The sequence below is a fragment of the Aythya fuligula genome, chromosome 6 (assembly GCF_009819795.1).
Source record: "Aythya fuligula isolate bAytFul2 chromosome 6, bAytFul2.pri, whole genome shotgun sequence".
NCBI lineage: Eukaryota > Metazoa > Chordata > Aves > Anseriformes > Anatidae > Aythya > Aythya fuligula.
In genome coordinates, this window is record NC_045564.1 from 11,214,922 (window position 1) to 11,242,903 (window position 27,982).

Sequence of the window (27,982 nt, forward strand, 5' to 3'; positions counted from 1 at the left end):
GGCGGGGGAATATAGAGGGTAGTTTCCTGCCTGAGAGGGAATAGAGGAACTCGGCTGGAGGAGGCTCAGCTGCTCCCAGCTGCTCCTCTCTGCTCCCCTCACCATACACACCCCGGGCACCCAAAACCAGGGAGCAACCCCTCCCCTCCAGGGATGCAGAAGCCTTCTTGATACAAGCAGTTCCGCGGAGTCTTTTTGCTGACACTTCTGAGGCTTTTTGGAGAAATTTTGATGAACCCGTTTTCCAGGTAGGCAGGATTTTCCTCTCCTTTTATAGCGTTTGCATGGCTACTGACGGTTTTCCAGCTGCAAACCGGAGCTTCTGAAATCCAAGCCCATGCCCTTCTGGGTTCCACTGCAATTGCTGCTGCCCAGGGACTCTCCAACAAGCTACTAATTTTTCAGACACATTGTGTTTAGACAGTACCTGCTGTAAAACAATACTTATTTCCATGTGGCTTTCAACTTTTGGATATCTCGGGCACTTTTCCAATTCAGGAGTTTATTCAAGGTACAGGTCTTGTGAGCCACAGACTCTCAGCAGCCAGGGCCAGAGGTCTAGAAAATCGCTCTATGGGGACCTGTAGAACTGATTATTTTCCCTGGGACAATTTAGTTGAAATCATCAACTACAGCTGAGTGAAGTGACTGCAGTGGTAGCGGCTTGGTATTTTTCTGCAGCTGTGAAGCAGAGCAACTGATCTGCGATACGACTCCTCCTTGATTTTTGGATATTCGGCGATAAAGATACAGATTCCAGATTAGACTAGCCTGTGATCTGTGTCCCCCGGTTATGGTGGTTTTCATCAGCACAGGCTCCTCTCTGTTCCGAAGGAGAACGTTAGTTACTCCCAAGCTAGTTGGAGCATGCATGTGTTGTGCTTGCTTCGTTGGTCTGCTACCTAAGGGGATGTTGGTGGTTGTTGGGGTCTGCACAAGGACTGTAAATTGAGCTGTGTGCTCAGTTCTGGTTGCAAGAGCTGGAGCTCCAGCAGTTCAGTCGTGGCTGCGGGTGCGGCTGCAATCACCAAGACGGTCCTGCAGAGGAGCCTGCTCTTACACCCGGGTGGAGACTGGCTCCTCCCAGCCTTCCTATGGTGCTGGCCTCCTGTCTGTGTGCTTTCTCCTGTATATGTCCCACTGTAATTGCAGTAGGAGAGCTGTAAAAGAGCTTAGACTACCTGCAGCTGTGGGGAAAGCTTCCAAATTGATGGCAGAGGAGACCCTAAAACTGTGGGACTCATTTGAGTGGACACTGTGACAAATGCGTTTATTCCAAATGAGACACATTTCTTTTGGTTTTATTTTACTTAGCGAACATCCGAGAGGAGCAAAATGCTGCCTGCACATTGCATGTATGGATAACACCACGGGCACTGCCCACTGATCATGGTCGTGAAAGAAACTGGGACTGAAGCAGAAGTTCAGTTTCAACCTAAATTCTGCATATGACATAATTAATACAATTCTTCCTTCCTTGAGAGAAAAACACTTTGTGTGTCCATAAACCAGCTCATTGCGGACAGACAGAGTTAGCTTAGAGTAGAGCAACAAAATTCATGTAAATATGGGGAAAATTTGCTCAGCTATAATAGGAGTTGTGGTTTTGAAGGAGAAATACACCATGCACCAAGAGGAACTTCAAAAATTTTAATGTGTAGAAGACAGGCCATGGATCTGCCAGACACATGAGATGGCCTTTATAGAGCATTAATATCTGATCAGTCTGATAATCTGCTGTGGGCATGCAACTAAGTGAAAAGTAATTTGCACACTCAAAAGTCATTGCAAGTCATTTGTTTGCCATAATGCTGCATTTGATTCAGTTACTCAGGGTCAGAAGAGGAACCCACGAGTAGAGGACTCAGGACCTCATGCAACACCACAATTCTTGCAGGGCTTTATCTAAATAACTCCATATATTTTTGCAATGATCTTGGTAACAGCCATGTCTCCTGGAGTGTGAATGTGGGAGCAGCAAAGGCCTTGTTTGTTTCTGCTGAGCACTAGAGGTAACATGTAGGAGCACAGCCCCTAATGCAGGGAGGATGGTGCAGCACAGCCTAATGCCCTCAAAATCTGCTCAGATGACCCCAAACCATTGCTTAAGATTCCCCGTGTTTTTCTTTCTCCTGGGGAAAGTGATGCATCACTTAACAATACAAATACTGTCAGAAGAAGATTTCAAGAGAAATCCTTGTAAGGACGTGCTCCTACAATGTCGTGGTCCTACTCTGGCAGAGAGAGAAAGGAAGTCAAGGAGGAAGAGCATGGCCAGAACCAAGTATTCAGGCATAAGGAGCTCCCAATTTGCATGATCTTTTTTTTTTTTTTTCAATGTTCAAAATTTTTCTTCAACGTCCAGAAAATGTGAAATCTGAGATTCCCGTCCAAGCATTTCACAACAGGAGGTGGGGCTTTGAGGAAAATGTCAAATATTACAGGATTTGCAGCAGAACCACCCTGATAGCACGCAGGACAGAATAAGCAGCATTCCCTACCCCAGTTCTAGAGACCCTTCAGATGGGGAGAGAGGCTGTAGCAGCCTTGCCCACATGCTCCCAGTCACTGGGATCACTGGGTGGGGAAGGATGGAGCATGCTGCAGCCCCTGTCCCCTGCTCACACACAGCAGCTGGCACTGCTGAGCTGTGCCTGGCCCTCATGTGGGCAAGGCAAGAAGGAGAGCCACAGGGGTAGCTGGAGGCACTGGGATGTTGGGCAGGGCAGCACATGCTGCGGGTGAAGGGCTGTGGTCCCTAAGAAGGAGCCTGCACGCGATGGAGCAGAATAAAGGAGACTGTGTGCTACAGGATGACAAAGGAGTGAAGTGTGCCTGGTGCTTTGAGCTACAGTTTTTCTGCCTCACATCTCTGTGTAGAGGCAAAGGCTACAGTGCTTCATGGATGCAGTCCAAAGTCCCAAGGGCTGTGGGCACAGGCAGGCCCGTGCCAGAGCTAGGCCTGGTTGTCCATGCAATTTAGCTGCACCCTCCAGCTACGTGGTCCTGCCTGCAGAGCAGCTCTTCTGCACGGAGCCTTTCTCACCCACGCACACATGGCAGGAGGAAGGGAGGTGGTTAAACCCAGGGTGCTGTGATCCGTGAGTCAGACACTTGGCCAAAGCCTCCAGTACTCCCAGCCTCTCCAAAAGCTGTCGTCTCCAGCTTCCTGAGCAGTCACTGAAGACTGGCTCTAAAATGGTGCTGTCTGAAGCCATGTCACGTCTTCCAAGGGATCAGGACCTCCTGAAGCTCTGCTTTGTGGGGAACGAACAGGATGCGGAAGGCCTGTAGTAAACTTAGAGAGAGAAAGCTTGATCTTATTAAAATACCCCCTTAGCATTAAAGTATTTTATCCTTACAATACCTATTCTGTTCCATGCAGCACAATGAAAACCAAGCTACGCTGACCTAAACGTGGACTTTATGAGGCCACAGCTGCGTCTCTTTGGAAACAGCTTTGTAACCTCTCTTGAGGGAAAGGAGAAGGACACATGGCCAAAATTATTGACAGAGACATTTAGGTGCTAAGCTGGAGGCACATGAGAGGTCCCTTACCATCAGAGGGTTTTTCTTATCTATGTCTGTGAAGCACCTCAAGTTGGTACTCCTTGAAGCTATAAGGTACTCCTTATATCTGTGCTTCTTGTCCCCTCTCCAGGAGCTCTCCAAAGAGCATGGAAGTGTCTTCTTCCCCAGTCTAAAATCCAGCCTCAGCAATGGCTCTTGCAGGCTTGTTAGCATAAGCCTTAGCACGAGCCTTAGCAAGGAGGAAGGCTGTCTGTATTGTAAGGATACTGGTGGCACTGATAGAAACTAGTCTTTCCAGTATAAACAAGATTGCGGAATCATATGATTCTGTAAACTAGGATGGAGTGTGTCCAACCAGAGAATAACTGCTGACTAGCCACATGGAGAGAGCTAAGGAACTGCCAAGGATGCTGAGCTAACTGTAGTCATCAGGTAATGCTGTTTTCCCTGCAACTAAGTCAGCAGCAAAGCAAAAAAAAACAGAAAAGTAGGTGTCTGGTCTGTGTACTGTGAAGCTGACATGCTAATCAGTACAATTGTCCTCTAGACATAAAGCTGAGCATTGACTGTTCCACCATGTTCCTTACTGTCGATTACTGTCACTTGTATTTTCTCTGTGAATGTCATTTCAAACCCGTGGCTCCTCTGAACACCTATATACATTCCCAAGAACTTTTCAGACTAGATCTCCAACTTTGCTGCTGCTTAGGTTATTGTAACCCTACAAAAAACATATTCCCATGTGCAGTTGGACTTCAGAGGCCCAGCAATGTGTTGAATGCTGAAGCTGTGTTTTCCTTCTAATGCTTCTTTATTCACTCCTTTGTCCATGGGTTCAAAGAGAGGGATTTTGTACCCTTTTGGTATACTCAGGCATCACCACACTCACATGACAAGTTGGAAATGGAAAGGACCTGCTGCGTGCCTTCACTTGTGGTCTGGCTGAATAGATGAAGAAAGTGTGGATGGTTACACCCACAGGGTGACAGGATAGGAACTATGAAATCAGAAGATCCCAACACAGTCAGCAGTTCCACCACCTGATCTTTTCCCTTAGACAGAGAAGGCCAAGCATTTCTAAATCATTTGCACTGTTTGCACCAGCAAATATTTGAATTGCTTAGCTTTCAAGTCCGTATAAATATCTATAGTAAGGGGCCCAGTGATGCATTACGGTGATGGAGAGGTCATATTTTTCACACAGAGTTAACAGTAAGCATTGTCTGGCTTTATGTCTTTCTGTCAGAGCTAGGAGTTGGTGTATTGTCTTTAACATGTAACTTGTTTTCCTGCAGGCATCTAAACGCCCAGAGGAACTGCTGAGATGTTCCGACAAGCGTTTTTTTCCACTCTTCTTTGTTTGGCTCTAGTTTCTCTCCATGCTCAGTTGGAAGAGGAGCCTGTTGCCTCCTGTACAGGTATTAACTGAATAATTTGGGTGTCCATCTCCTTTGTAGGCAGCAATCTTAAAGCAACAGCCATGCTCAGCTGTAGAGCCTTCTCACAAGGAACTTACAATGGCACATTATACTTCTCCTGCCCCTTTTGCACACCTGGGCAGCACCCTGGAACAGTCATCTGTCTTTCTGTAGGGAACCCTGTCCTGCACTGAAACTCCCATTTCTTATCTTGAGTGCAGTGCAGAAGTAGAAGAGCTGAGCTCTGCCAGTGGTGGCTGCTCCCAGCCAATGCAGTGCTAAATACCGATGAGTCTTCAGAACTCAGATACATCTCTAATGTCAGAAAACAGCCCATTTTGAATTTTGCAATTTCAGCACTTCCTAGCTGCAATGTGGAAGAGATGATTTAGGCATCCAGACAGACATTTACAAAAAAAAAAAAAATGTTTTCAAGGTTGATTCAGTAAGGAGCAGATCTGAAGTCCTTGACATTGGAGTCTTCTGACCTGAACACAGATACTGGTAGTGGTAGATGGGGCTTGTGCTTTTTCCCGTATCTCACTTATATATCTCACTATAATCCTTTTGAAAATGTTTTTAAACCAGAGAGAGCAACAGCAACTTAGTGGGCAGGGCATTCATCTATTGTCCAGGAGAGCAAAAGTCATGTCCCTGCTCTTCTTAGTTCAAACCTGGCATTTAGTCCTCAGCATCCTCATTTCCTCCAGTCTAGTTAGAAATAACTCCTGATTAGAGTTGCAGCACCGTTGGAGGAAGCTGAACCTCATGCCCTGTGCTGATGTTTGCTCTCTTCACAACTCTATCTGCTCTAATCTCCTCGGTCCAGCTTTCCGGGGAATAATGAAGGGGGTTCCGCATTGCATAAACTGCTGTGACAAATTCTGAAAAATTGTCTCCATGCAGAAAAGACGGACTGCCCCATCAGTGTGTACTTCATCATTGACACCTCAGAGAGTATTGCTCTGCAGACTGTGCCAATCCAGAGCCTTGTGGAGCAAATAAAGCAGTTCATCCCTCAGTTCATTGAAAAACTGGAGAATGAGGTCTACCAGAACCAAGTCTCCATCACTTGGATGTTTGGAGGACTTCATTACTCAGATGTGGTGGAAATTTACAGCCCTTTAACAAGAAGCAAAGACACATACCTCACCAAGCTGGCTGCTATTCAGTACCTTGGCCGGGGCACCTTCACAGACTGTGCTATCTCCAACATGACACAGCAGTTCCAGACCCAGACGGCGCGTGATGTGAAGTTTGCAGTGGTCATCACTGATGGCCACGTCACTGGCAGTCCCTGTGGGGGGATGAAGATGCAAGCTGAGAGGGCGCGTGACATGGGGATCAAGCTCTTCGTCGTGGCCCCCAGTGAGGATGTCTATGAGCATGGACTTCGGGAGATTGCCAGCCCGCCGCATGACCTGTACCGCAGCAACTACAGCATCACACAGAAGAACGCCCTGACCATCGACGAGAACACTATTGAGAGGATAATCAAAGCGATGGTGAGGGACACTGACCTGTGCTGCCCCAGGAGCAGAATGTAATGGGGGATCCACCAGAGAGGGGTGACAAGAGTGGAGGTGTCGGTGGGGTGGGGCACCTCATGGTGAGGCTCTAGAGAGCCCCCCTACCTGGGAAAATCATTTTGCTCCTCTTCCTTTTTTTATGTCCTTTCAACATGAAGGGGTCATGTATGTTTGAGCATGTATGTTTTCTCTGGCTAGATGCCTATCCAGGGCCCCTTGTTTTGTGTCTCTGCTCCCCTAGGCAGGATCCATCCAAGCCCTGGCTGCTGCTCAAGCCAGACCCATGCCCCACCTGGGGGCACATGGAGGAAGGGGCAGCACTGGGACCTGTGAGGCTCCCTGTGCCTCCTGCCCACTGCTGGAATGGTCCCTGGGGCCCCATTTGTGAGGCTCTATCAATGGGGGACTCTGCCTAGGCTATGTTTAAAGCTATAGGACTGTAATCACCTCCTTTCCCCTACCATCAACCATCACATGCATTGCCAAGAGTTTGATGCAGTTGTTCTCTCAGAGCTGACTGCCTTAACTGATTCTGTTTATCCTGTTTTCTCCTTTGCAGAAACATGAAGCCTATGCCGAGGTGAGTGAGCAGCATCTGCATTCCATTTCATAGTTTTAGTTGCCTTGCTTGCTAATGAAGACCAGCTTGTACCCCGAAGGAGCGGGCCTGATTTTGCATTGAGCTGCATGGAGCGGGGCTCTGCCCACTTGGGGACCGGTGTGGAGCGTGGGGACCCATCCCTTTACCCAGTAGTTGAAATGGCATGCTGAACTGTTCACCTTCTGCCTTCCCCTCACCTGTGATTTCCCTCATGGCAATGACTACAAGTCTATTGAAGAGACTCATTTCATTATGTTGTACTTGAAGGCATGTTTTATAGGTGTTCTGCAAGCTAGAGTTCCTGCCCAGCCATGTGGACAGGAGAGGAGTGTGCAGAGTGGTGCTCCTAAGAGCAAGCCCACAACCCCGTGGCTGACACTTAGCAAGTCCTGTTCTTTGAGCTTGGACCCAGAGCCAAAGCCGTAATGAATGTGCTTGTGGCAACTTCTAACACATGGGCAGAATTTTTCAACGTGCTTTTTGCTGCCTCAGCTCTGACCCAGCTGGAGCCCGTGGTAGCTTTTACTGCTGCAGTCAGGGGGAGAGGCGTGGAGAGTGCATGCTCTGGGTGGCTGAGAACGTGCAACAGAAGGCTACACTTTGTGTTTAATTTGGTGTATTTCAGTGCTACAAGATGAGCTGCCTGGAGATCACAGGTCCTCCTGGTCCCAAGGGATTCCGAGGGCAGAAGGTAGGTTACTCTAACCCGTTAGAAGAATAATACCAGTGACCGTTGCAGACACTGCAGAGCCCTTTAGATCTCACCTCAAGTGGGCACAGACAGGTCTCAGGCCTCAGATAGAGCTCCCACATAGGAAATAGTTGCCCAGCATCTGACTTGACCCTGGGAGACTGCAGGGCCGCGCTGAAAGGAGCACACAGCCAGCACCAGGGTCTCCTCATGTCCATGCCATGGCCAAGGGACCAATGCGTGCAAAGAGACATCCGACCATCAGCCATCAGGCAAGGACCTTCAGCACCTGAGAAGCTGTGCAGGGACAAGAAGAGCAAGGCAGAAATTGTTTCCAATTCTCCCACTGCCCACAGCAGAGCCGTCTTGTATGCAGGGTCTCACTCTACCCACACCCCAACAGAGCTCCAAGCTCTGTGGAGCCATGCTGTGTTTTCCCACCCCCATGCAGCTGCCCCAAGTTCTGTAGGAACCTGATGCTACCAGAAGTTGACTTTTTTCCCCAGTCATCACCAAGTCCTGACCTGTGGTTTGTTTTTCCCTTAGGGTGCAAAGGGAAGCATGGGTGAACCAGGCTCCCCTGGTATGAAGGGACAGCAGGTGAGTTGTAAAACTACCCCTCCATCGCAGTAAGGAGCGCAGTCCTGGTGCCAGCTGGGGTTGCATCTGTGCCTTGCTTGAGGTAACACTTGGTGTCTTCTTTCCTTAAGGGTGACCCAGGTATTGAAGGTCCGATCGGATACCCTGGTCCCAAGGTAAGAATCATATAGCCAGAAGCTGAGCGGTTTGCATTCATTGTATTCTTGGTAAAGCAGGGGGTGACTCAGGCTAATTTCCCACTGCTCGGCATTGCTTCCCTTTATGTCACTCCCTGACATCCCCTCTCCTGGGGAAAGCAGAAAACACCCACCAGCCAGCCCGAGCTGTGCACTTGAATGCCGCTGTGGCCTCCTTTAAGGGGCTTTAAATCTGGCTGCTTTACTTCTGGCATTTGGTGTGACTCCAGGAATTATTGCTAGACTTTCCCCCTGGAGAGTATCAACAGCACTGGGATCCTTCTGCTGCCTGTCGGTAGGCACATGTCAGTCTGGGCTGGTGCAGAGAGCTCTGTTCCTCTCCTCCACCTGCTCGTTCCCACCCGAGATGCCCTGCGTGCCTACCGGCCCTGCTGCCTTTGCTTCAGCTCGTCGCAGGCACTAAACAAAGCATCTTCCCTCTTCCCTTTTTATCTTCCTCCAGGGTGTTCCAGGGCTGAAAGGAGAAAAGGTGAGAAAGAAGAGCCTGCATGGTATGTCTGGGCACTGGGGGGCACCTTTTTCTGCAAAGAGGGAGAGTTTAGCTGTGATGGGGGGAACAACAACCTCCGTTGTATGTAGCTGAAGAAATGGGGAGGGATTTCAGGCACTGCTCAGAGTCCTGTGACATGCTGATGCGAAATTGTCTTCTTGGGAAGTGGGGTAGCCTGCTTCCAGCGTGGAAGGAGCAACTGCACCCAGTGATTCCTCGCTCGGGCACAGGTTGATCCTGAGCTGGTGCAGACCTCTCTTCTCCCTGAGAGGCCAGGGGAATACAGCACTTGGCACAAGAAGAGGGTCTGGAGACTGAGGGGAGCAGCTCCCTGGAGAAAGGGGTCCTGGCTTCCACTTGTGGGAGGCCAGGGAGAGACGAGGAGGTTTCAGAGTCATTTGCAGAAAATGCTGCCTGAGAATCCACAGTCCTTGTGCACCTGAAGGAAGGAAGGAAGGCTTGTGGGAGCACAGGCTGGTGTGGTGAGCGAGCGTGGCTGACTCCTGTCCTCTTCTGTCCCTAGGGTGAGATTGGATCCGATGGACGGAGGGTAAGAGAGCACCTTTTCTAACTTGCACGTTGTTCCATCTACAAACCCTTGAGTGTGTCAACACATCCCTGATCCCTCTTTTCTCCCCCTGATCCTAGGGAGCAGCTGGCTTGGCAGGCAGGAACGGCACCGATGGACAGAAGGTAAGAGCATGGAGTGCACCCGGTAACACCACTGCTGTTTTATTTGTTTACGTCCCTTTGTCCCCACAGGTTGTTCCTTTCCTCTCACCCCCCACACTTGGTTTTTGGCTCCTTCCATACCAGTCTGACTGAGGTTTCTAAAAACTGATTTGCACGTTATTCTGCATGTCCTGTAGAAATATTTGAGCTAGCTGAAGATGCATTCATTCAGGTCACAGGAGTACTATCCCTTAGTCAGAAAGCTGTCTGCAGGAACTCGATATACGTGTACATGTATAACACAGGGTGCCCTCCAGCTGCAGGATGATCTGGGTGTGGATAGCTCATCTTGAGTGTTAGTGACCCCTACAGGACATTTGCACAGAAATGTTTGCAGAAATTTGGTTTCTAAGGCAGTTCCTCAAAGAATATGAAATTTTCTCTCTGAGCTAATGTTTGTTCTTAATGTTAAAGCCCTAAAGCTGCATTCAAGTACCTCATAACAAAATCCCTGAAATCCTCTGTCCCTTCTCAGGTGAGTGCAGAGGGATATGACCTACCCCATATTTACATGCTATGCAAATGTACCAGAACAGGCTAGCCTAAATTTATACAGTTTCAGCTGGCTTTGCTCACAGGCCAGCACATTGGTCTTTCTCTGTACATTATCTTACATCCTCAACAAGTACATCTGTGAGATCATATCAGGTCTCCCCACTTCTAACACGCCTGCTGAAGCTGTAAAACAGAAGCTTAACACGTCTGCAGGAGGAGCCCAGGACAACACTCAAGACTTTCTAAAGCCCCCACACTTTTCTCCTTCTCCACTTATTTCTGCACACCACAGACAGCAACACTCCTACTTAAGGAATTAAGGAATACTCTTACTATTTATTCTGTAACTGATCTCAGGTATGGCCAGCTAGTGATGTTAAAAATTACTAACTGTTAACAGGAAAAAGCTGTGTTTTCCCTGCAGACACTTACAGCTTTTCTGTCTTTTTCTTTTGAATGCTATTTCTCCAGGGCAAGCTGGGTCGAATTGGACCACCAGGCTGCAAGGGAGACCGTGGTGACAAGGTAGGGATGCTTTGTTCTTTTGTTCAGCACATCAAGCGTGCAGCCCTAGCTCTAGCTGCACAGGCAGGAAGATAAGACTAACAAGAGGTTACTGCCCCATTTTCCTACCTATTGCATGATGTGATCCCAGGTCTGGGATCCCCAGGCCTGCCTTTTTTGTGCCTCCTTTCCATGGGCAGGAAAGCTGGAATCTTTCCTCTCCATATACAGAGGAGCAGCTGCTCCCCTCATCAGCGCTAGCAGCAAGCAAAAACTGAGTTTCAGTCTCTAGAGAATGACTTTACCAGTGAGTTGGTTTGTTCTGCAGAGAAAATGCACATTGTTGCCACTGTATGTATGGTTCTTTGTCCCTTTTCTCCCTAGGGCCCTGATGGCTACCCAGGAGATGCAGGAGACCAAGGTGAAAGAGGAGATGAAGGCATAAAGGTACAAGTACTCTGAATGGCCAGCAGAGAGTATGGACAAAGACCACCAGTGGCAACAGCTACACACCACTGCCTGTATTTACTCTTAAATCCTTCAATACTCATGGAGTAGATAGGTTCTGACTGCCTGGCTTTTGGATCCCATCACTGGATGCAGGAGCCAATGACCATTGCTCTCTTGTTTCAGGGAGATCCTGGTCGGCCTGGCCGCAGTGGACCCCCAGGACCTCCAGGAGAAAAAGGGAGCCCGGTAGGTTTACACAGCACTCGTGTGTCTCCTGTGTCCTCCTAGGGACTGCTCCATGTGGCATGGAGCAAGAGAAGCAGCAGCTGCTGGTCATGGGACATCTGTGGCCTGAATACAAGTGCACCCGGATGATTCTGGAAACTAGCCACCAGCACTGGGAAAGCACAAGGAGTTAAAAGGATTTACCTTTCTAGCTGTGCATCTGTGCTCCTCTTCCCATCTTCCCAGGTAGAAAGGCTATAGTGTGCACCTTGACCTCTCTTCTGACAAATCCTATTTCTTTTTCTTCTTCCAGGGAATTCCAGGCAACCCTGGAGCTCAAGGACCTGCTGGAATCAAAGGAGGAAGAGGTGAACCAGGACCCCTAGGACCCAAAGGAGAGCCTGTAAGTGCCTGAATAGCTCCCTGGAAAGTGGGCATGCTGTGAAACCTGACCCAGGTTCATGAATGATTGCTGGACAAGTCATCCTCCTCAAAGAGGAACGGGAGTGAGAGAGTCATTGTGGTGGAGCTCAGCTGCCCACTCGAGCGGAACCACCACAGGAAAGGAAACAGAAACCTATTTCTATGATGTCTGAGCCATGAGGTTGAAAAACTACCTCATTTAGCCTGCCTGCCCTGCTTTCTGCATCCCAAAAGTCATGCAGATGCTGATGGCCTTGTCTGCCACTCCTGATAAACCCCAGTGTGAGGAGCTCATCCCAGTCTGCACATGGGGAAATAACCTCTGAGTTTGTCCTGGCAGTTGGCACCATGTGGTCTCTATCTGGCAAGGAGCTTAAACAGCATAACAGCACGGCTCCACCAGCACCACATGGCAGAGCCCAGAGGGTGTAGATCAGCTTGAGTCCTTGTGCAACATCCAGAGGGGGAAGCACAGCCAGATGAGCTGGAAGTAAAGCAGAGCATTTAATCTTGAGGGAATGAACCATGAGTGTTTGTGGTCACTGTGGTGACCACCCTTCTGGAAGAATAGTCTGTATGTGGCTTCCTAAAATCCAAAGGCAAGACTCCCCCAAGCAGTGCCATCATGGGCATCCCTGCTGCCCTGCTGCCAGGTACAGGCTGTTTAAGGGGGCAGGGAGATGTCTCTTGGGTCAGGAGGGAGAAGGCAGGGCAGCCAAGTGTCACTTCAGCTGGAATCCATGTTGACATCCTGTTTATGTGACCTCTTTCTGTGTTTTCCAAGGGTCGACGTGGAGATCCAGGGACGAAGGGCAGCAAAGGCAGTCCAGGGACCAAGGGAGAAAGAGTGAGTAAAGCAACTGCCTAGACCATTGCAAATGAGCCCAATATGCACAGGACTGACACACATGATGCTCTACTGCCCAGACATGAATGCCCAAAGCTGGAGCTGGGAACTGAAGATGCCAGTGGGCTCTGCTCCTGCTGTGCCTGATGCCTGATCTCCCTTTAACGAGTTGTGACAATGACCCCCAAAAACAGCATATATGGCCTCCACTTCCAGGACTTGATCCAGAGATGAGTGGGGATGAAGGGCAGTAAAGCTGCCTAAGAGTCGTGTTTAGAGAGCGCACTGCCCTGACACTGCTTCTTGAGCCAAGATCTGAGAACAGTGTTATGCCTCCTCACTCCAGAGAGGACTGCCACACAGATAGACAGAGCTGGAGACAAGCCTGACAAGGAATATCTTTATCTTCCTCACAGGGAGATCCTGGTCTAGAGGGTCCTCGTGGCCTGCCCGGTGAGGTTGGAAGCAAAGGAGCAAGGGTAAGCACAGAGCAAGGGTTCACGATAGCCAGGAGGGAGGGAGAGTGCTGCTGCCAGCCGAGGCAGCTCGCCAGGCTTTGCTCCTCACACACATCCCTGGCAAAAGGAGCAAGATGGGCTGTGTGCAGTGAGAGCTGCAGATAGGAGGCCAGGACACTGCTGCCTCCAGAGGTGCCAAAGCCTGGTGCACCACTCAGAGGCGTCTGCCTGTACCTGCTCCTATGTATTCTCACCCCTTGCTTCTTGCTTTGCTTTGTAGGGAGACCAAGGACTGGCAGGACCTCGAGGCCCTTCAGGTGTTGTGGGAGAACCAGGCAAGACGGTAAGTCATTCCAGGGCATCCGTGTGACCGTGCCCTCCCTCTGCAGTGACAGCTGGCCCTGCCAACATAAGCTGGCTGCATTATCCCCTCTGAGGGATGCCTGCATGACCTGTCCTCGGGGAGGCTCTAAAACTGGCCCAGGGGCTCCCGGCTAGTCCTTAGTGGGGGCAAGGAGAAATTGCAGGACCCAGGAGCCCCTGCTTTCGGAGCTGAGCTGAGAAACGCTTCAGGATCTCCCCATAATAACTGCACCGGAGAGGATCATACAGCTGGGGAAGATGGGGGGAGGTCACCTCACATCGCCTTAGCAGCCCATTTCCCCAGCGTGGTCCCTGGTGCAGGCAGGGAGCTGCAGGAAATGTCCTCACCCACTCTCCCCAACTCTGCCCTGCAGGGATCACGTGGGGACCCTGGAGACTTGGGTCCAAGAGGAGACGCTGGACCACCAGGACCAAAGGTAAAGTCCCTGAATGCAACTTGAGTATTTGAAGGAGAGTATCTTTGTGTGGTCTTTTTTTTTTTTTTTTTTTTTAAGACGGTTTCTGCTGCAGAAATTTGCTGACCTACATATGTGTCTCAGAAACAGGAAGGCTTGATCCTGAGCCTCCCTGTGGACGGTGACTTAGGTCTTGCTCCAACCAAAGCAGCTCTGATTGCATCCCTCACCCTCCACAGATTCAGGGTTGCTCCAGGGCATGTCATGGCCCCAGGACCCCATGCCCTCTGGACAGCCATTCCCATTGTTTCAGGAGCAAGAACAGAAGTGATGGCTCCTGGGGGTGTTTCTCCCCAGGGAGGGGATGAAAATGGCTCTGGTCTCACCAGCATTGCTAGGGTTTGTAACTCAAGTTTGAATTCTGACAGATCTTTCTCTTTATTTAACCAAAGGGTGACAGAGGCAGGCCTGGCTTTAGCTACCCTGGACCCAGAGGACCACAGGTATGTATGCTTTGTCCAGTGAAGACAGGCACACTGCAGCAGCATTGGAGGAAGCCTGTTTCAGTGGAGGATAACATCAGAATTGAGCAGCCTGGGCGAAGGGGGAAGGAGGAAGAAAACTGAGGGCCACAAGAAAGTGAAGTGAAGGGGGGTGAGGAAGCGGCATTTCAGTGCCAGTTCCAGCATCCCATCCTTGTCCCCAGTCCTGACCCCCGTGTTAGGGAGATCCTTCCTTTGCTCCACAGGGGTTGAACCTGGCCACAGATCCCTCAGCCTCTCATCGGGGGCACTGGGGACCCCAAGGTGACCACAGTGACATGGAGGTGGCTGTGCCCACCGCCCCAACCACCACTCCTATGTTATGCCTACTGTTTAGCTTTGTGCCCCTCATCACAGACTTCAGGTGTAAATGTGAAGCCCGTTCTTTCTGACCCATCCATTCCTCTTCCCTCACAGGGTGACAAGGGTGAGAAGGGTCAGCCAGGGCCCAAGGTGAGTGCGTTTGATTTCTTTTGTCCTGACCCAAATGCTGAGTAGTTGCCTCCCAGCCCGTGGGGTGAGTGGCTGAGGAGATGGTCTTCCTGCAGAACCTGCAGCTGCAGAGCCTGGGTGTATCGTCCAAGCTTGTCTCCTGTGGAAACAATGTGAAATATGTTTTGCAAAACTTCCTTATTCTTCAGTTAATGGCTGTGTAAACATCATTTATTTGCTCTGTACAGAGCTGCTGGTTCAAAGGGTGCTCCTCTGGGCCAGGCAGGCCTGTGTTTATGATGGGTTCGCAGCAGTTGTGCTGCCTGAGTGCATCCATATGTGCTCTGATGCATCTGTTTTTCCCTTCTCCAAACAGGGAGGAAGGGGTGAGCTTGGACCAAAAGGAGCTCAAGGGACAAAAGGAGAGAAGGGGGAACCGGTAAGCAGACCTCTGTGTCACCAGTGCACACCTGCTTGTGCATGCCCTGGGTGTGTGAGATTAATGGATGCTTGAGACACGTGGCAAGGAGCCACGTCCTGTGTCAGTGCTGCATGCTGCCAGCATGCACGCTTTGCTCTCTCCTACATGACCAACGTAGCCACATGCTGGAGATATTCCCCTGGCTCCAAGCTCAGCAGTGGCAGGCTGGTGACCATAGCTAGCAGGGCTGTGCCCTGACGAGTGGCTCGGGAGGAGCCCCTATCACCAGCCTTGCCAAGAAAACACTCAACCCTTCTCCGTTTCTCTCCCAGGGTGATCCTGGCCCAGCAGGTGAACCTGGATCTCGAGGCCCAACTGGTGAAGCAGGCCCAGAGGTAACGTACAGTGCCGTCATGCCTGAGCATCTGCTCTGGCACCCTTTTCCCTTCCCCTCTCCTCTCGCTCCCATGCAGCTCTAAAGCCCAGGGGGCCCCAGCAGCTCTCCCCCCAGTAGGACTTGCTGGAGGGGGGTGTCTTCTGGCTCCAAGAGAGGCTTTCCTACCCTTCCTATGGCTGACCTCTGCACAAAGCCAAATTTTTGATGGTGCTGATGTCTAGTTCCCAAAAACTGTGCCTGAAATCCTTGTGCTCTTCCTACAGGGGACCCCTGGCCCACCAGGAGATCCTGGCCTGACTGTAAGTAGGAAATCTCTGCACCCCCGGGTGCTCTTCCACGCTTAGCAGCCTCGGTTTTGCCACGTGCAGGCTGAGAACGAAGCAGGGCACCAAGTCCTGCTGCTGCTTGGTGTGGGAGCCACCTTGCAACGAGCAGAGACAGGGTTGACTGTGGCTTCCCACGGGGACAAGGAGAGAGGGGAGAGGGTGGCCAGGTGGGAAGGGAATGGGGAACCTTTCCCTTTGGGAGGGAGGGAGGCACTCACCCTGCACCCCTTTGCTGGCAGGATTGCGACGTGATGACCTATGTGCGAGAGACATGCGGGTGCTGTGGTGAGTGGACTGTTCCCTTTCTTCAGAGCTGAGAGCCGTTGTTGGGCAGGGGGACAACAATTCGATAGATGGTGAAAGGGGCTGGCTAGAAACACTGCCTTTTTGCCCTCAGAGGCATGCAGGGGAAGCTGGACTTATGTCCCAAAATAGGTTAAAAAGGTTTCTTTTGCTATGTCTTGACAGAAAGATGCATGTAAAATCCCTATGCTGTCAGCTGCAGGCAGCACCATAGATCCTGTGGATGGCTGGTTTGATATTAAATGTCTCCATCTTCTCACAGATGGTCTCTTCTGCCATAGCGGCTCATTTGCACCATTCCTGACCTTTGTGATTTCCTCCTTCTGTCCCTCTCCCCAGACTGTGAGAAGCGCTGTGGTGCCCTGGATATCATGTTCGTCATAGACAGCTCAGAGAGTATTGGTTACACCAACTTCACCCTGGAGAAAAATTTTGTTGTCAACGTGGTCAGTCGGCTGGGCTCTCTTGCCAAGGATCCTAAGTCGGAGACAGGTCTGGAGTGCATGTGTGTGTGGTGGGGAGTGGCAGAAGGGGGCCCCGGGATCAGGGTCTTGGATCACTCCAGCTTCCGTATTTACATATTTATCTGTAGCTGCCCTAGTCTGCATCTATATGCTCAGCATTTTCACAACAGCTTCTGCGCTTCTCTTTCCAGCTTTGTAGGCCAATTGAGCAGTTATTTGCTAATATGAAAGTTTGCTGACTTTCTCCACTCTTCATTTCAAAGCCAAGCAATGTTGACGCTTCATTGGCAGGTGCCCGTGTTGGAGTGGTGCAGTACAGTCATGAGGGGACCTTTGAAGCCATCAAGCTTGATGATGAGCGCATCAATTCACTGTCAAGCTTCAAGGAAGCAGTGAAGCGTCTGGAGTGGATTGCTGGAGGCACCTGGACACCTTCTGCCCTGCAGTTTGCCTACAACAAGCTCATCAAAGAAAGCCGTCGAGAGAAAGCCCAAGTGTTTGCTGTGGTGATCACAGATGGGCGCTATGACCCTCGTGATGATGACAAGAACCTAGGAGCTCTTTGTGGCAGGGACGTGCTCGTCAATACCATTGGCATTGGAGACATATTTGATCAGCCGGAACAGAGCGAGACCCTGGTCTCCATTGCCTGCAATGAACCCCAGCGAGTCCAGAAGATGAGGCTCTTCTCAGACCTGGTGGCAGAGGAATTCATTGACAAGATGGAGGACATGCTTTGCCCAGGTCAGTACCTGTCCTAGCACTTATGGGAACTGGAGTTTTCTAGCAATGGGATTTGCAGCCACTGTTTCCCAGCAGGTCCCAACTCACAAGTTGGGTCATTCATGGTGGGTGGACTGACCTTTATGCAGCCCTGAATAAACAGTCCTTCCTCAGATAAGAGTTGGCCTTTTGGGCCGTTGTCCTTTCCTCTTATGAGAAACCTACCACTCTGATTATGCAAGCAGTGAAGGGGGATGGTTGCACATCATTCAGTTTTCCTTGTTTCTTTTCCTTCCAGATCCCCAGATCGTCTGCCCTGAGCTGCCCTGTCAGACAGGTAAACATTACAAATAGCTTTGTGCCATCTGCACATAGTTGTAGGTCCAGGGGAGAGTGAACAAGGCTCAAGAGTGGGAGGGAATGTGGAAGGCTGTTCATTACCTTTGCACAGCAGGGAGTTTGGGAAATAGCATTATTTCACATCAGGAGAGGCTCTGGGTTTTCATCCCCTGGTCTTCCCTGTCCCTCTGAGTTCTCTTCACAGGTAGGTACTAGTGTATTGTGTTAGTATGTGAGCATTGCTCAGCTCTGATATTTCTCCGTGTCCAAATTCGTGGGAGCCACCAGGTTTTGACCTCCAAGCTCACCAATGAATTTCTCACTTGCTCCGTGTCTCTGTTACATACTACCCCTTTCTAAACTCTGCCATCCATGCAACCTTTGAAATCCAGAGTACAACTTGCAGCACAACTTGTGAATGATGAGGGCAGAACAGAGGGTAGGGAGAGTTTGGAAAACAACACTATAGTGGACTGAAAGCTTTGGCTTCTCTAACACTGGCTGTATTTTAATTAACAATTAACTCAGGGTGTTGGATCAAAGGAAAAAGGCTGTAAGGATTGATCCTCTGGTATAAGAGATGGCTGCTGCTTGCTGCAGGTGGTTTTACTTGATCACATTTTGCTTATTAAAGGGCAGATCTGCAACTCCTAGAGATACTGTCTGAGTCTCCACACCTGTTTAAATACAGATGCACTCTTTGCAGATATACACAAAGCTTATAGGGGACAAAGTTTTGCCAGTTCTTGCAATTTTTTAAACTCTACTCTTGCCGTGAGCATGTTTTTCTGAAAGCCCACACTTCAACTCAGTATTACACAGAATTTCAACTTTAATTTTCGAAGAAGTCCCTCCATTACCATACAAAGCAAAGGGAAAAAGGATCGTCCCAGAACAATCAGAAGTCTGAAGACAGAAAAGCTGTGTTATTCCTCTCTAAAATCTCTGACTGCTATTCTCAATATTTGCACCTGGCCATGCAGAGAAAGCAGTGCTAAACCATGGTGCTGAGCCGTCCACACACACTCCTCTACAGTGTCTTCTGAGGAGCTTTGTCCTGTGGATCTGTGCAATGCAGGTGACTTCTCCATGCCACACTGGTGATTGCTCAGGTATCTTTGAAGGTTTTAGTCTTTGTAGCCTGCCTATTTGAGGAAAACTGTAGGAGAGACTGACCTGAGCAGCTGAGTTCATGTTCTCCTAGGCTTTGGCCATCAAAACCTTCCAACGCAAAGCAAATTTGGCTGTCCTTTCTTTGTAGCGCACTTGTGTGTCTCTGTTTCTGATGCAAAGTGAGAACACTACGCTGTACCTGCTGCCACTGAGGACCAGAACAGAAATGGTAGCTGGGGCTCAAGGAGGCATCTGAACATGTTCCCTCTTGGGGTAATGCTTCAAACCATGCCACAGGCAGGCCAGGACAAGCGCAGGCACTACAACTGGACCCTAGAGGACATGGGAGGTGGAATGATATGCCTGGGTAGGTGTGGACCTCTGAAAGTGCCACCACACCCTTATCTGGAAGGCAGAAGTTACTCTGATGTGCAAGGATCTGTGCTAGGCATGGTAGGCCAAGTTTTAAGTGATACACAGAGATTCAAGGGCCCTTGGGCAAAGCACCATCCGGCTGCTGCACTGGATGGTGCATAATGTGTTGTTGTCATGAACCCTTCTAGATGAAGGGTTTGCAATGATCTCATTTGCATAGTGGTAAGGAAAGGTGTTGGATGAATTATGGCATAAGGAGTGCAACAGAGCCTGGGGGTTCTCTGCCTCAGTGTTCAGCTTCCTCTTGTTTCCTGAGAACATTTTCAACAGTTGGTGCCAACTTAAATGCAAACCTTTGGAATGGAGATGCTGCCTTTTGCAGGACACGTGTGTGAGCTTCATGCATATCTGTTGGATGTGTCCAGCTGCACATGCATCAGACAGGTTCAGGCTGCAGGGGGCTGGGGAGCCATGCTCTACCTTGGTCTTAGGCTTTAGGCCTTAGGTTGTCAGAATTGCAGTCCTGGCACTTCAAAGAGCAAATCAATTGCTTCTGCCATGTACCCTAGCTCCAGCCTGTGTTTTGTCAGCAGGATATGGCAAGGATGAGCTATTACATGCACCCAGCTTCCTCTCCGCTGCCTTGCAGAGCTGGGCATGTCATCACTCTGAGTTCTCATCTGCAGGTGAAGGCATGCTGCCTCTCAGTGCTTTGACTAAGGAAATCCAGGTTTTCCTGTTTTCAAGGCAGACCCTTGTCTTCTTTTAACCTTCCATCAACTACTTTGGTGCTTACTGGATGCTGGAGTGTTTCTTGATCTGGGCTCGGTTAGGGTTAAATGCTGAGCAAATATGAACTGACCACTTGCTTTGATGGAAACCGCATGATGCTCTGTGAGGCTCTTTCTAACCCATGCAAAAGGGCTTTGAGCTTTGGGATTTTATTCAAATTTAAGTTGAGCACAGCCAAGTGGAGACTGAGGTTCTCGGGGTCCTGAAGAGTTTGGAAACCACACAGGAGCACTGTACACCACAGGACAGTAACTCCAGCCAAAGCGTGGTGGGCTGAGTGCCAGGCAAGTTCACATAATGCTCTCTCTTGGAAGTCTTTCTGGCTCCCTGGCATGCATACAATTTGCATGTGACAGAGTTCAAAGCCACATGGTGGCTGGTATCAATGAGTCCCACGTGCAGAAAGAAGTTGGACTTCGTGGCCTTCTTTGTAATTACTGTTTTGTCCATTGTGAATATGCTGGACTAGTAGGTAGGAATTGGGTGGTTAAATTTTCATGTCATTTTCTGAGGTCTGTTCATTGATGTGCACTTTAAGTCAGTGTGAATCCCGTGGTTCCTCGATCATAAACATGGCAGAAAGTTAGTTGCCCTGCCACCAAACTGTGAAATGCTGTTCCTTCTATCACACCTGTAAGATACAATCATTTGGTCATAAGCATAGTGAGTTCACTTCTCAGAAATAGGCAACTGATCAACTTGTCTTACTTATTCTGTGCTTCCCGGGCTCTTCAGGATTTAGTAATTCCTCGTTCCCCAAGTCAGATGCCTCAGGCAGAGTCTGTACAAATATCTGGTTTGTCCCCAGCCTGTGGAAACACAGATGCATTAGGGTCTGTACCCCCTTGTCTGGCCTCTCTGGGGTAGATCCTTTCCTATCGATGCTCTATCCCAGATCCCTGTAAGGGCTGTTTTGCAGCGCACTGAGAGCCTTCCCTTCTTCACCAGTGATCTTTGGCTCCAGCCCTTCCTGTGAGAGCTGCAGGAAGAGTTCGGTTTCAGTGAGGGAGCCATGTCCCACTCTGGGACCTATATTCCAGCACCACTGTTGACACTTAGATCTTGAGATTTAAAATCTGGCTCTGATTTTTACATCTCTGTCCCTCATAAGCTCTGTTCTCCTGTGGTGCAGTGTGCGTAGGAAGCCAGGTAGCATTCAGAGACACGGCCATTACTAGAAAGCCCTGAAAATATTCTTTTGACGCTCACTTGCAGATGACAGGAACCCGGGGAACGTAAACCCACTTATTTTCCGCCCCATGGAAGAGGGAGTCAACATAAATATCCCCAGCACCATACATTCGATCGCCCAGTTCCTAAACTCCACGCGGGAAACCCAGGACCCCAGAATGTACACCCAGCTGGTGGCCACTTTGGCCTTTACCGCCGAAAAAGCCAAGTTTGCCACTGGAAATGAGCGGCAAGAGTGGATGGACCTGTTCATTGACACCTTCAAAATGGTGCACAGCGAGATTGTGGGGGACCCAGAAACCGTGCTAGGGCTTTGCTGACATCTCTGTTCTAGATCATGCAAAGTGGGTGGAAGCAGAGAGTGAGCGGGGATGGAGAATTGTTTGGAGCTGCAATCGTCTTTCCTTGAGTGCCTGTTTGGCAGAGGGGGCAGGTACATTGGCAGAAGCTTTTAGTTTAGGAGAAATGCAGGCAGTGAAAGAGCTTGGCTGGGCTCAGCCAGGGATGTGACAAAAGTGGCAGACCTCTCCGGCTTGGCTGGATGGCGAGCATGGCAGCTTTCTCCAGAGATGCTCTTGCTTTGCCTGCTGCTTTTCTGCAGGGGAGCTGCCAGGCCCTGGCAGGATGGCAGCACTGCCTTGGTCTCTGAGCCAGCCATGCCGCTGCTCTTTATTTTCCTGCTCCTGCCATGCTCTGGCAGCCTGGTGCATCCCAGTCCTCAGCTGCAGGTGAGTGGGAGGCCCCACTGCAGAGACTGGGACACACGTGGCTGTGGGCCAGAGCCAGCCTCTTGGTGGCAGTGAGCCCAGTGATGCACTTTTCCTGCTCCTTCCTACGTTTGTCTTTGCTGACTGCTTCTGAAGCATCTTCTGTGTCCTCTTGCTGGCTTACTGTGAGGGCTCTCTTCAGGTCCTGCTAACCAGTTGTGTGGCAAGACTGGCAACGTCTCTTCTCTCTGCAGTCAGAGTTCCTGTACAAGCACTCAGTAAGCAGTTAGGATTAGCGAAGGGGAAGAGCAAGGAGTACAAGAGGGGAGCATCCCTGGCTTTGCATCAAGAGCAGCAAAACCTGAGGAGTGCTTCTGTCAGAAGCTGTATAAGCTGTGTGTGCCTTTTACTCTGCTTGTACACTCGTGTTTCCTTTGTCTTCATTAGCTATGTGTACTATTCATATCCAGGAGACAGAGGTTATATAGGACCAAGAAGTCCTAAGCAAAAGTCCATGACTGCACAAACCTCTGTGATACATTACATAAGCTATTTAAAAGCAAGTATTTAAACTTGATGTAGTATAGTCCGTGAAATCCATACCCAGTGCTAGTTCAGTTCAGAGAGTACAGACCCACCACTAGTGCTGTGGATAGATTCACTTAGATGAGGAGTGGTATTTCCATGAGCTCAGCTACCACTGGTTTTCACAAAAAGTCAGGTAGATGACTGCCATTTGTGCCTCCAGAATATTTACTGACCTCTAAACCTGTAAGAAGAAAACAGAGCATTTTGCATGCCCATGCAAGTGTTTACTGCCAGCAAGTGGATCTTGCAGTCTCTCTAACTGACATGGTATTATTGCAATAAAGTATACTGAGCAAATGTCATATTTAATGGGCAGAATGGAGATGTACAGTCTTCAAAAATGTGGCTGGGCTATAATGAACTCCGTTGCAAGGTGTGTAAAGGGGAGCCAGTTGCCATACTGTAGCCAAGTTCAGAAACAAGCACTGGAACAAGGAACTTGCCCACTTTGAACATTTTACAGTGTTTTATTTCAGCTCCATTTCAACATCTCACCACTTTGGTTGTTTCATTTCCTTGGAAATATTTCCTAGCAAAGCAGGACAGTATTAGAAACAAACTTTTTTACCTCTCAAAAACCTACAGCGAGCTTCAAAAAAAAAAACAACAACTGAGAGAATGTCTTTGCCTAAGCAGTGTTTTGAGACAAAGGCATGTGGGTGCACTGGTGGTTTGCTAACATAATCCTGGCTAATCCTCTGACAAAACCGGTTAGTTGTCATCGCAGCTGCAGTTCCTTCAGTGATGGGGCAAAGCTGTTGTGCAGAGGGGTCAGGTGAGAGAAATTTCTGCAGTTCTGCTTCTTGTGCCACTTCTGTTAGGCAGCCTCAGCTGTTTCCTTGCACCTGGTATGCAGTACGGTGAGCTGCAGGCATCCGTGCCGTGCTGTGAGACGCATTACAAGGACCAGTGCTCCAATTAAAAGCACAATGCGAAGATTTTAGTTGGGCTAATCTGCGGTGGTGCTCCCAAGAGCTTATCTCACAGGACCACATACAGTTAAGGACAAGAATCTTGTTCCTTGCTGCAGGAAAGGGAACTCAGCTCCATGCTGCCCAGATGTGGGAACCGACGCATGGTACTGAACAGGTTTTGCTGTCACTGTACTGCCCTGCTCATCTATGTTATATCCTCCTGGGATCACACAGTCCACAGGCAGCCCTTTCCAGTTGTGAGGAGCATTGGGGAGTTTTTCTGGGGAACACGCCTGCAGTAGACACTGGTAGAGAGCTGCCTGGAGAGCCAGCCACGTGTTAGGGGGCTGTGGGCAGCCTGATCTAGTGGGAGGTGTCCCTGCCCACGGCAGGGGGCTGGAACCAGGTGGTGCTGTGATTCTGTGATTCTGTTGGCCTCACCAAAGCTCCACAGAGGGACTCTTACGTCTGCTTAACTAGGAGCTACTACTGATTGCTTTAGGTCATTTTGGAGTGTGAGGGGGCAGTTTGTGCTTGTAATCACAACATGGCTATGTGTAGGCAAACACCAGGGGAGACAGACTGGTAGCACTTCTCTGAGTCAATATGCAGCCCTTTCTTCCACCTGCTCACTTCCACTAGCTTTTCAGACCCCTACCCAGATTTCAGACTGTGGCTGAAGGGGGCATGCCTTTCCACCTTTCCCTTTTGTGACTGCACAGAGCAGGGGAGCACCTGGAGTTCACTGGTGCAGGCGCTGCCAAGGCAAAATTTCCTTGTGGCAGCAGCACCTGCATGCTGGGAACTGCAGCATCTATGTACCTATAGACAACATTTCTCAAAGAAGGTTGGCCAGAGGTGAGTACATAACTTTATTGCTTTAAAGGAATGAAGTACTGCAGTTGAATTTGGAAATGTGCTATTAAAAAAGCTCACGGGGAAAAACAGAATCACTAAGAGGTTGCTTTCTCCTTCAGTCAGAATTGACATTGCAGAAGCCTGTCATTTGCAGTAAGTCAGTGTACAGCAAGCACCATTCAAGACACACCATTATTATAGGTATATTTTACAGTGTGGGCTAAGAAATACAAGTCTGCAAGGTCAGGGAAAATGAAACAAAAGCAACCATGGGCTTTAGCAATGTCCAGAGAGTTTGATTAAACTACAAGTACCTGTATCAGGTGTTTTATTATGTTTTATTATGGAAAGCAGTGGTATCAAATAGTCTTCGAGTTCAACAATATGCACACTCAGAGTGTCTACTACGCTGGGAGTAGAGTCCTCTGTTGCTGAATTCATTGCACACTGTCTAGTCTCAAGAGCACATGTATCCATTTTGCTTCAAGTACAGTTTTGCTGTTTGCCAAGTGTTGACTACACATGTATATATATACACACATTGTACTTTCATACTAAACAGTGATTTGTTTGTTGTTCACCTCATACAAGGAGTTACAAAACGCTTTGGTTCAGCATTCCACCATGCTGAATGCAGCCCCAGGTATAACGGCACTCAGCACTGAGGAAGCGCTTTGTCAAGTTGGATTTGTTCACTGTACAGAAATTCAACCTAATGTGATGTTCCTATCGTGAAGGTTGCCCCTTGATACCCAAAATGGATATTCAGGCTGGAGTTGCTCCAGAATCACCCTGTCCTTGCCAGTCATGCAACACAAGAGGAGATCTGCTCCAGTGCCTTTTTGAGAGTCAGTCTCAGTCTGCACCGCAGAATTGCTCTACAGTGCAATATGGTTTTTGCCCTGCTGCCACCATGCAGGAATACCTCAGGAGGTGGACAGCTACAGCACGTACATCACAAACCAGTACTGATGTTACAATTGTATTCCTGACTAGGGTTTTCAGTAGAGAAGGAACTCAGAAGAATTATTACACCAGAATGGAAGAAAATCCACCATAGCAAAAGTGGAGGTCTTTCTTGAAGAAGCAGTGCATGCACATGAATGTCAAATGCATTACACACAACCACGGCAAAGTGACGAAAGAATGGTTCATAACTAGCACCTGGCTCCAAATATTGTAGTTTTATACCACTTTTTTTTTTTTTTTCTGAGTTTACTCACTGCATATATTCATATGCCTACATGCCTTACTTTATGGACAGGTGCTGTTCTGAGTGGCTGAAGGACAATGTCCCACTGTGTTTCATTTAAATGTTGGTCTTTGTTATTTATTACAAAAGCTGCTTTACAATGTGCAGGTGCACCAGCAGGGTTAGAGCCCTGTTTTCCAACCATATGACCCAACCTTTATATAAACTCTTCAGGAATCGGTAATTACAGATTAAACTAATTTGGGTGAAAGGTATGAAATCAGCTTTATCCCTACAAATCTTTGTGTGAAAACTAACTCTGAAAGTAAGCCGCTCTCTAGAAATTACCGAGATGTAAGACAAGCACTGTGTGCTGTTGATCTTCGTATAGACCCCTTATATATAAAAGCTGGGCACTGCTCTAAGAAGGTGGCTGTAATTCTAGAGCTGAAATGCACAAAATGCTCAGACCTGTCTAATGCTTGGATGCTTCTGAAGGTCTATCCTAGGTCCTGGAATTAACATTCATTCCTCATGCTCAGGAACTGAGGGAATTGGAAGCAAAAGCCCAACATTACCAGCCACAAAGATGGGCTTTGGCATCATCGTGAGGCTTGTCCTTCTTTGGAAAAGTGTGCGCAGAGGCGACTGGAGCCCAAGCTGCATGAGGCAAGCCCCAACCTTATTCTGTAGGCTTTCTCATGCTCCCAACTTTCTTTTTTTTTTCTTTCTCCTGCAGAGCTTGCAGTGGCCCAGTGTACACAGCGCCCCGTTGACATTGTCTTCTTGCTTGATGGCTCTGAAAGAATCGGGGAGCAGAATTTCCACAGGGCCCACAACTTTGTGGAGGAGGTTGCCCGACAGCTCACACTGGCCAGGAGCAACAACGACAACATGAATGCCCGGATCGCACTGCTGCAGTATGGCAGTGAGAGAGAGCAGGACGTGGTCTTCCCACTGACCTACAACCTGACGGAAATCTCCAATGCGCTGGCACAGATCAAGTATCTGGACTCCTCCTCCAACATTGGGTCAGCCATCATACACGCCATCAACAACATCGTGCTCAGCCCAGGAAACGGGCAGCGAGTTGCCCGGCGCAACGCTGAGCTCTCCTTTGTCTTCATCACCGATGGCATCACAGGAAGCAAGAACCTGGAGGAGGCCATCAACTCCATGAAGAAGCAAGACGTCATGCCCACGGTAGTGGCTCTGGGGAGTGATGTAGACATGGATGTCCTGCTGAAGCTTGGCCTGGGGGACCGGGCAGCCATCTTCCGGGAGAAGGACTATGACAGCCTCTCCCAACCCAGCTTCTTTGACAGGTTCATTAGGTGGATATGTTAATTGAATAGAGTACACATGTCCTCCTCTCACCAGTATACACACCCCAGATATTACCTGTTCTATTTTCTTCTCTCTGTACGGTTGCTAGCAACTCTGAGCTGGCCTAGAACAGTGTGTATGCAGCTGCCCTCTGGGTCCTCCTTTCTGGCCAAAATTCAGACCTCTCTTTTGATTTTCATGATGAAAAGTCACATATCTTACATTTATGGTGCTAATTAAAACCAAGATCTAAGCAGGATACAGAGCCATATGAAGTATGTCTGTAAAGCTTTACACACACCAAGCCATGCCTTGTGTATGAACTGTTACCCTTGGAGGGCTTCTCAGAGAAGCGAGAAACGTTTCCAGTTTAGTAGGACAAATGATCATCTCTAGTGTACAAAAACTCCCCATCTCCTTGAGCATCCTTTGAGGAGATTTATAATTGTGCCATCACCCATTTTTTTAGCAAGCCCTTTTCCCAATTATATCATCCTTTTTGTCCTCTTGGGATTTCTGCCCCTGAGAGGACTGAGCAAGTTTCTGACACATCCTGTGCTGCTTGAAGCGCTCAGTGACTTGCTTTTCTTTTGCATGGCCCTTGGTTGTTTGCTCCTTTTTCCCTGGGAGCAATGGGATGTTTAGAAGTTTTGCTGCCTTCAACAGCTGTCTGCAGGTGCTCCTTTTGGTGCTCTATCAATCCTAAATTTCACAGGTCAGCTTAAAGACCTTCATTCTCCTTCACTTCTTTCAGCCATTCCAACTGTCACCAGAACCTGTTCATTTATTATAGCACCCAAAATACTGGCTGAGAGGGGCAGCATGCCTCCCAGCAACTCACAGAATACTGTGCAGCACGTGGAGCTGCCTTCGTGTCATCCCAGAGTGCTCAAAGTAGCTATGGTGCCTTCTTCCCACCAGTATCTCCTGAACAATACCCAGATTTGAACTTGAATTGTGCTGCCTGCAAAAATAAACAAATAAACTCTTCTCACCCTATTTTGAAAAA

General features: G+C 49.0%; 1 protein-coding gene across 2 annotated transcripts; it reads left to right on the forward strand.

The window, feature by feature from the left end:
- Positions 1 to 22: 22 nt before the first annotated feature.
- Positions 23 to 27,982, forward strand: COL6A2 (collagen type VI alpha 2 chain). Of its 2 annotated transcripts, none has more exons than XM_032189600.1 (28): positions 23 to 248; positions 4,827 to 4,949; positions 5,856 to 6,454; positions 7,038 to 7,058; positions 7,705 to 7,770; positions 8,317 to 8,370; positions 8,481 to 8,525; positions 9,010 to 9,036; positions 9,581 to 9,607; positions 9,706 to 9,750; positions 10,756 to 10,809; positions 11,173 to 11,235; positions 11,422 to 11,484; positions 11,777 to 11,866; positions 12,671 to 12,733; positions 13,150 to 13,212; positions 13,472 to 13,534; positions 13,929 to 13,991; positions 14,423 to 14,473; positions 14,930 to 14,965; positions 15,321 to 15,383; positions 15,698 to 15,760; positions 16,026 to 16,061; positions 16,328 to 16,373; positions 16,731 to 16,883; positions 17,147 to 17,599; positions 17,877 to 17,915; positions 21,413 to 22,992. In XM_032189600.1, the coding sequence occupies exons 2-28, from the start codon at positions 4,856 to 4,858 to the stop codon at positions 21,706 to 21,708; spliced, it is 2,736 nt and encodes a 911-aa protein (XP_032045491.1). In that variant the 5' UTR covers positions 23 to 248; positions 4,827 to 4,855; the 3' UTR covers positions 21,709 to 22,992. The 2 variants fall into 2 exon arrangements, with proteins under 2 accessions (XP_032045491.1, XP_032045490.1); XM_032189599.1 differs by lacking the exon at positions 21,413 to 22,992 and adding an exon at positions 26,387 to 27,982 and having other exon boundaries at positions 25 to 248.

Bases quoted from the DNA above. Each gene is read 5' to 3' on its own strand.
- COL6A2 (XM_032189599.1), top strand. From the start codon at position 4,856: ATGTTCCGACAAGCGTTTTTTTCCACTCTTCTTTGTTTGGCTCTAGTT. The intron at 15,761-16,025 runs GTAACGTACAGT...CTCTTCCTACAG, and splicing joins CTGGTGAAGCAGGCCCAGAG to GGGACCCCTGGCCCACCAGG. The intron at 17,916-26,386 runs GTAAACATTACA...TTTCTCCTGCAG, and splicing joins TGAGCTGCCCTGTCAGACAG to AGCTTGCAGTGGCCCAGTGT.